The sequence below is a fragment of the Sturnira hondurensis genome, unplaced genomic scaffold (assembly GCF_014824575.4).
Source record: "Sturnira hondurensis isolate 20B ecotype Veracruz unplaced genomic scaffold, ASM1482457v3 Scaffold0015872, whole genome shotgun sequence".
NCBI lineage: Eukaryota > Metazoa > Chordata > Mammalia > Chiroptera > Phyllostomidae > Sturnira > Sturnira hondurensis.
The window spans coordinates 1-8,434 of NW_028088503.1; the positions used below are offsets into that span (position 1 = coordinate 1).

The 8,434-nt window shown below is 40.4% G+C and overlaps 1 protein-coding gene across 1 annotated transcript; it reads left to right on the plus strand.

The window, feature by feature from the left end:
* Positions 1–7,066: 7,066 nt before the first annotated feature.
* On the plus strand, positions 7,067–8,109 carry LOC119000615 (olfactory receptor 2A25-like). The gene has a single exon (XM_037065698.1). It carries the CDS (start codon positions 7,067–7,069, stop codon positions 7,985–7,987), a length of 921 nt encoding a protein of 306 aa, XP_036921593.1. The 3' UTR covers positions 7,988–8,109.
* The last annotated feature ends 325 nt before the right edge of the window (positions 8,110–8,434 follow it).

Sequence of the window (8,434 nt, forward strand, 5' to 3'; positions counted from 1 at the left end):
GTTAATTCTGGTGTATGGTTTACCTTCGTGGTCTAGTTTTACTTTTTTTTCATGTACCATTCCAGTCCCCTGACACTACTTGTTGAAGAGGCTATTTTTACTCCAATTTATGCCCCTGCCCCTTTGTCAAATATTGTTGACGTAGAGACATGGATTTATTTGTGGATTTATTTATTTATATATTTATTTGATTTATTTATTTATCTCTTCTGTTTCATTGAAGTATGTATCTGTTCTTATGCCAATGCTGGACTTTCTTGATGACAATGGCCTTGTAATATAGTTAGATGTGAGATGTTATGATTCCTCCCACTTTATTCTTCTTTCTCAAGATTGGTGAGACTATTTGGGGTTGTTTTTATGTTCCGTATAAAGTTTTGAAATATTTGTTTCAAATCTGTGAAATATATCTTTGGTATGTTTGTTAACAGAGATTACATTGAACCTATGTTTGCTTTAAGTAGTGTGAACATTTTAATGGGGTACATTCTTTCAATCCATTAGTACTGTATATGCTTCCATTTATTTGTATCTTCCTTAATTTCTTTCTTCAGTGTTGTGTAGTTTTCTGAGTACAGGTCCTTTACCTCCTTTGTTCTGTTTATTCCTAGGTACTTTGTTTTTCTTGTTGGTATAGTAAAGAGGATTTTTTCCCCTACTTTCTGTTTCTGATATTTCATCGTTTGTGTACAAAAATGCTTTCAACCTGAATGTTGACTCTACATCCCACTACTTTGCAAATTGACTTATTGGATGGAGCAGTTTTTTGGTGGATCCTATAGTGTTTTCTATATATACTAAAATGTCATCTGCAAACAATGACAGTTTTACTTCCTCCTTTCTAATTTGGATGCCTTTTATTTCTTTTTCTTGTTTGATTCCTGTGTCTTGAAATTTCCATAGTCTGTTGAATAAAGGTCATAGAAACAAAATCCTACTTTCCCTCTTTTTTGAAGAAAACTTTCTGTAGTTTACACTCATCAATTTTTAATAAGATATAATTTTTTGCTTTTATTGTTCATTGAATGGAATATCTGTACACTTAAAAATTAAATATATTACTTTCTGGGTCCTATCGATTTGTATACAGTCTTTCTCCATCTTTATCCTAACTGCCTAAACTCAGTAACTGCATATGTCATAAGATTTGGGAAGAATGAAAAAGCTGTAGTAAAAGGAAGTAGTCCTGCAAACCCACAGGGCTACTTGTCCATTGTCCCAGATTGCACTTTGCACTTAAAGACCATCTCAGGAAACTCTAGTGGCAATAGAGAGATATTTCACATGGAAATTATGGAGCTGTATTGGGGAGTGAACTAACAGGCTGAGTGAAGAAACAAAATTAATACAGGGTGTGTAGGAGATAGGGGAGAAATTATAAACAGTCATCATCCTACCACCCTACCACCAGTACTATACTACTCTATGTCATAGATTTTGCTCTTTACTGCATATTATGTGTTCCATAATTGAAATTACATAACATTTGCAATTATTGGTTGACATTTTCCCTTTAAATTTTATAATAACTCTTTGCTATGTATATATAAAATCTATAGAGTCATCATTTTAATGACTGTATAAATAGCTCATTGAGTTAAAGCAGTATAATTGATCAATTTATCATCTTGTGAAATATTTGTTTACAACTTTCATATTACAGATAATTTTAGTGGGGAAATAGAGAGGTGCACTGAGTAATCATTACTCTCCAAGTGAAGGGCACACATGTACTCTTCACACACCTACTACAGACAGTGTGGGAGCCCAGCTCACTGTTTACAACCTTGGGGGCAAACGGCTGAGCCAGTAGCTAGGAAAGGGCAGAGCTGGACATTGGGTCTCAGAGACAGAATTTGGGTTATGTATGGTGCCCAGGAACTTTTGAGTGATGAGCTGTGAATTATGTAGATGTGCAGACTGTTTACATGTTCTCTGGTGTCTTTCACCAGCACTTGCACCCTGGTTAGTGTAGGTCTGTGTCATTTCCCTCATGAGAATGTTTATTTTGACACAGAACATTTTTACCAGACACTGTAGGTGACTAGTAGAGTGTATCTGGCTCTTCTGCCTTGGTGGCAGGCTGACTTTTACTGATTCCTCCTAGTTTTCAAGAACAGTGGTAGGGGATGTGTTCCACAGACTTTAGGTGGCTTCTAAGGGGGTTACCATAAAGTGTACCTTGTAACCCAGTATGAGGTGAGGTTGGCCAATTGCTTCCAGAGTTATTCTGGACCTCACAGAGAGTGAACAGGAGCCTTAATCAGAAGAGTAGGTGTGTGCCCTTCACGTGGGGAGTAATGATTACTCAGTGCAACTCTCTATTCCCTCCTAGAGTTATCTTTCAAATGAAAGTTATAAATAAATATTTCACAAGATGATAAATTGATCAATCATGCTGCTTTAACTCAATGAGCTATTTATACAGTCCTTAAAATGATGACTGTATATATATATATATATGTATATATATATATATATATATATATATATATGAGTTATTAAAAAATTTAAAGGGAAAATGTCAACCAATAATTGAAAATGTTATGTGATTTCAATTATGGAACACATATTAAGCAGTAAAGAGCAAAATCTATGACATGGAGTAGGATAGTATTGGTTGTAGGGTGGTAGGATGATGGCTGTTTTAACTTTTAGAAATTGTGCTTTGTGCTGTAGGAAGCTTTGGAGATGTCAGATCACTATGATTATACTTGAAATAATCTAACCAGTACCAGCTTCTACACCAACTATGGTTAAATTAAAATATACATGAAAATTTAAAAAATGGAAGTAAATTTATCTACTGAAGTTCAAAAGAATTTAACAAAGACTATTCAATGTTATCTCTGCCTTTATTGTCAATACTATAGCACAAAAGATCATTTTAAAAAACAGTCCATCTTTCACTTACCTTCTGTGGGCTGCAGAGCTCACTGAATATGAAGATCAGATTGGCTCTTATGAGAACAACTACCGTATGTGTATATCCCTCACCCAGTGCTGTGCACTACACCTGGATAGCACTGAACATGCAAGGTCTCATCCGACCATCTTCACCAGTCCAGGAGGAACATCCCATCATCAGTCTGTTTTATGAGTGCACGTACCAGAAAGTAGCAAATGTCCATCTTTTACTGAGTCGCTGTTGCTGTGGAGACCTCCTTCCCTCTGGCCGTCCACTATTAGTGAGCAGCACACATTCTCCTCTGGTTCTGCGCTGTCAGTGCGACATAGACTGGACCTCAGAGGGAAGGCCTGTGGCTCCCAGCACTGCCTGTGAGTAGCTAGGAAATTTGCTTCAAGGTAGAGGATTCAGCAAACGTCTTTGAGCATCCCACCTAAACTTTAGTTTCCTGTTAGTGTTTTTAAGTAACTCTTGTATCTGTCCCTTAACGAACTCTCAGCATGAGTGATGTGGAGGTGGTTCTTCATTGATAAACTTGAGACCCCAGCATCTGGTGTCGATTTTACAACTTTTCTTCCCTAAATTGGGACATTTGGACTCTGGATTTTCATTTGTAATCCTCACAAAAGGACATGCTTATTGAATTTTTAGAGAGGGGGGATAGGATGGAAAGAAGCAGAGAAGCATGTATGTGTGTCAACTGGGACCAAACCCTCAACCTAAATTCAATATGGGCCCTGACCGGGAACCAAATGCAGGCCATTTAGGTTCACAGGATGATGTTATAACCTGGTGAACTACACCAGGCAGGGCAGATTACTGCTTTCAGTGGCTTCCGGTGGCTTATGTTGTATAGGTAGGTATCTCTAAAGCAGACTGGGAACCTGGAGTAAAGAAAAGGACCTTGCTCCTTCCTGTCTGCCTGCCCCTCTTGTCAGTCTTGCGCAACAGCTCTTGCCAGTGGTAGCTAAGGCCGCCGGCCCAGCCTTAGTTACTGAGCTTTCCAGAGCCAGCCTCCTCATTTCCTGCTGGGGCCACAGTGCCCCTTCTCTTCACAAGGTTAAGTCTGAACCCCGACTTCTCTGACCTTCTAGATTCTCATTACCCAGCCTCTGCTCTGTGCCCTTGAACCCTAGAGGTGGCAGCTTTCTTTAGTTCTGCCTATTAATCTGAGAGTTCTGTATTTACTGTTGTAGTTCCCCAGCATCCTTGTAACCATTGTGTTGTATGAAAGTCTCTCTACTGTTATACCACAGCAGCATGGTTCCTGTTCCAGGTTCAGTTGATATCTTATTCAAACAACAACAAAAAAGAGGATACGTGTTCTGGTCAGGTATGAGATAAAACTTAGCCAAGACTAGACAGTGGGAGTGACCTATGGGCCCCAGCTGCACTATGTACCACCTACGGGGTTTGGAAGGTTAGTAGAGGGTGAAATTGAGTTCTCGAGCCATAGCGAATGCAAGGTGTGGTCAATGTAATGTGTGAAGGAGTCCCAGAAATCATTCTAGAGCTCCTAAATAGATGAATATTCATGCCACAGTCATTGAAGGAGTCATCAACACCACCATCATGACACAGGTGTCCCTGTGGAGAACACCAGAGATTGGCCCCGGGAGAGCCCTTTTCCCCTGGAATGAAGCTGATGGCAGTGTGCCTAGTGGGTCTTTATCTCTCCCTACACCCAAATGTTCAGAAGTATATTGAGAGGTGGTTGAGTGGAGCAGAGAATAAATCATCTTTTCTTGTTCGGGCACCTTTCCTCCTAAGAGATCCTTGTGAGACAGCAAATTCATGTCTAACTCACAGGTAGTATCCTCCTTATTAATGTGTTTTTGCTCAACCCAAGTCACATTCTGCTGGTCTTCTTGATTTTAGCTGTAAGACTGTGGTAAGTTTCATATGTTTTCCAGTCTTTGTTCACTATTCAATGTCAGACAGGCTGTAATGAAAAATCAGAGTGCAGAATAGAATCGTTGTTGTGTGTCAGTGCCAGGTGTTTGCTATGCATAGACATAGTGAATAAAATGATTTAAATTAGTGTCCCATTTAGAGACACCTAAGGTTGATCATGTAGTGTAAAATTCCTTGTTTAAATAAGAAGATATGTTCGCCGTTTGAGAGATTTGCTTGAAAGTGTTTCCATTGTCCCCTAAAATTCAGTCATGTTTTCATGAAATAATGAACCGAACTGACCACATTAGGAGTTTGTTCCAGAAGAGTGTCCTGAAGATTTTATTTTTAAAAGTGAAAATCCACTTGATGGGTTATTTTAATAAGGGAATTATCATTTTGAGTCCTTTTAAAAGACTGTCACTTCAAGCAGTTTCTATACACTAGCAGATAGGAGTTGTCTTGTATATCCTCAGCCCAGACGTGTGGACACACATGGAATATGTTTGGTAAAGGCCTGTGGATTTTTGTTGTGTTTTTTAGCTATGTGCACCAGATAGGAGGAAGATGAGGTGACAGTCACTGGTCCTTCTGCTTTAGTTTATTGTGTCCTTCATCATAGGGCATTTTAGAGATAGCACTGCCTTCTTTATTCACCCCAAAGGTGGAACAAAGCTGAAACGAAAACAGCTAACAGTTTTGTATACATTCAGGGCCAATGAGTCCTATAGTTGGAAGATACCTGAGCATTTTCTAGCTTTCCTTCTTCCATAACACGTGAATCCACAACTCTGAGTTAAAGCATTCCCTAACACAAAGCTTGTTCCTATGAAAACAACCAGCTTTCTTCACAAAGGTGATTCTTCCTGTTATGGCATTTTTCTTAGAGTAAGGCAAAATCATCTCCCAATGTTTGTGCTGTGAATTCTGATTCTTGTTTTCAAGCAGCGTGAAACCTTCACACCTTTGCTTCTAACACATTGCCAGGAGTAACTTATGAGGAAATTGGAATGGAAAATTGATATAGGACTGCAATTATGAGTTGTCATGAGATCCTTATCTTAGAGAAATTCAGGTGGGTGCTGGACTGAAGAAGGATATGGAGTGAGACAGATAAGGAAACAGAGGCAGTGGTTTAATAGTTACAAGTCAAACCTCAGAATTCCCACCCTGTGACGGGTCCCTTTCTAAATATTGATAAACCACAGAAAGTAAAGACACATGATGAATAATGTATTCTTGTTATAGTTTAACTGTAAAATATGTTAAAGGTTCTAAGGATATGATTGTATGCTTAGAGCTTGAGCTCTAGCTTTGAATATTGATCAGTAGTTTTGAATCCCAGACCATGACCCATCAAGAAGTCATTCAACCCGCATTTTACTAGTGAAGGAGAGTAGAAAATAATATCAAAATAGCAAGTACCATGCAACTTCACATAGTAATTGTTGAAGTGCATATGTTTGCAAGATATGTGTATGTAACTAATGCATACCATACATCCACACAGGAGACATTGAGCATGAATGTTCATACAGGGATAAGTGTGTGATGGGTAGTATTGGTGTTTCATTAAAACACCATGATCAGAGTAGAACATCTGTGGGTACAAAAATCAAAAGACAAAGTTCTCTCTCTTAAATAGAGCTAAAGTTTTGCAAGTCTGCCTGCCTTGCTCTCAACTCAATTCAAGATAATGCTGCCAGTAAAAATTGCAAGGCTAACAAATAAGTCATTGAATGAAGGCACAAATCTGTGAGATTTCCTAATAGGAGGATCTCCCAGAGGCTCCTGGTCCTCCTTTCCACCCTCATGTGTGTGTGTGCAGATGCAGGCCCCCAGGCCCCTCCCCATGGTGGCTGTGTTTGCACTGGGAATCAGGACTCCTCTGGGGCAGAACTCTGAAGCAGTTGTGCTGCCTGAAGAAAGTGTCCACTGAAAGTGTCCACTCTGAAAGTGTCTAGAGCAGGCTTGTTAACATGTTAGGAACTGTGGTGGAAGTTTGGAAATAAAGGTAAGATTTACTTAACAGTGTAATAGAACACTGGCATTTAATTTAACAAGGTGAAAAAAATTCCTTGTGTGTCACTTGCAGTGCACAGGGTTCACTTAGTATCTGATGAACAACAGCACAGAAGTGTCACTGAAGATCTTTTCTGAGGGAAGAAACAGTGACATACATGATATGCACAGGTCTCCCGTGTCATACATGTCCCTTGGGCACTCAGAATTGATAAGCTCTCTCCCTTGTTCCTTCCCAGGAGAATGGCGGGCAACCAGACTTCTGTCACAGAGTTCCTCCTAGTGGGATTCCCACTCAGCCCAGGGATGCGGGTGCTCTTGTTTGGGCTCTTTTCCAATTCCTATGCCTTCACCCTGTTGGGCAATGGGGTCATTCTGGGGCTCATCTCACTCGACTCCCGACTGCACACCCCCATGTACTTCTTCCTCTCCCTCCTGGCCACTGTCGACATAGCCTATGCATGCAACACGGTGCCCCAGATGCTGGTCAACCTCCTGAGCCCAGCCCAGCCCATCTCCTTTGCTGGCTGCATGACACAGACCTTTCTCTTCTTGATTTTTGCTCACACTGAATGTCTTCTCCTGGTGGTGATGTCCTATGATCGGTACGTGGCCATCTGCCTGCCCCTTCGGTATCCTACCATCATGAGCTGGAGAGTCTGCCTCACCCTGTCAGTTTCTTTCTGGACTTTAGCAGTCCTGCTGTCCGTAGTAGATATAGGTTTACTCTTACCATTGCCCTTCTGTGGGCCCCAGAAAGTGAACCACTTTTTCTGTGAAATTCTAGCTGTTCTCAAACTTGCATGTGCAGACACACACTTTGAAAATTTTGTGGTTTTGGCAGTGGCAGCATTTGTGCTTGTGGGACCACTTTTCGCAATTGTGGTCTCTTATGGTCACATTGTATGGGCAATCTTGAAGATGCAGTCGGTGCAGGGGCGCCAGAAAGCTTTCTCCACCTGCTCCTCCCACCTCTGTGTGGTGGGGCTCTTTTATGGCACAGCCATGATCATGTATGTTGGACCCCAACATGGGGACCCCCAGGAGCGGAACAAGTACCTCCTCCTATTTCACAGTGTTTTCAATCCCATGCTGAATCCCCTGATCTACAGTCTGAGGAACAGAGAAGTCAAAGCTGCTCTTAAAAGGAGGCTGAAAGGGTGAGTCTTTTGTGAGACCCTCAGAGTCAAAAATTACCTGAGCTTACAGGGACCCAAGAAGTCACCTCATCCAAGACATACACAGGATACATAGGAATATTCTTGTCCCAGTCCATCCTTTGCATATTGTTGATCTTCTCCTGTGACTACCTTTGGAGAAAGCTCATTCTGTTTCTTCCCTCTGAGCATGATGCAGAAGGAAATGAGCTTCTCTCCCTGCTCTCTGCTGGGTGTGCACAATTCTGACATGGTCATGAGAGATATTCTAAGTAAGATGAAATAATTTTATATATTCCATAATCAGGATTTGACAACAAAATTGTATTGCATATCCCAAGGTATTGACAGAATTTGTTAAATATAAGAGTTGAGACTAACTACATAGTAATTATTGAAATATTTTAAATTTAACAACTGTCATCTTAGAAATTGGTCTACATTTAAACTATTT

Bases quoted from the DNA above. Each gene is read 5' to 3' on its own strand.
- LOC119000615 (XM_037065698.1), top strand. From the start codon at position 7,067: ATGGCGGGCAACCAGACTTCTGTCACAGAGTTCCTCCTAGTGGGATTC.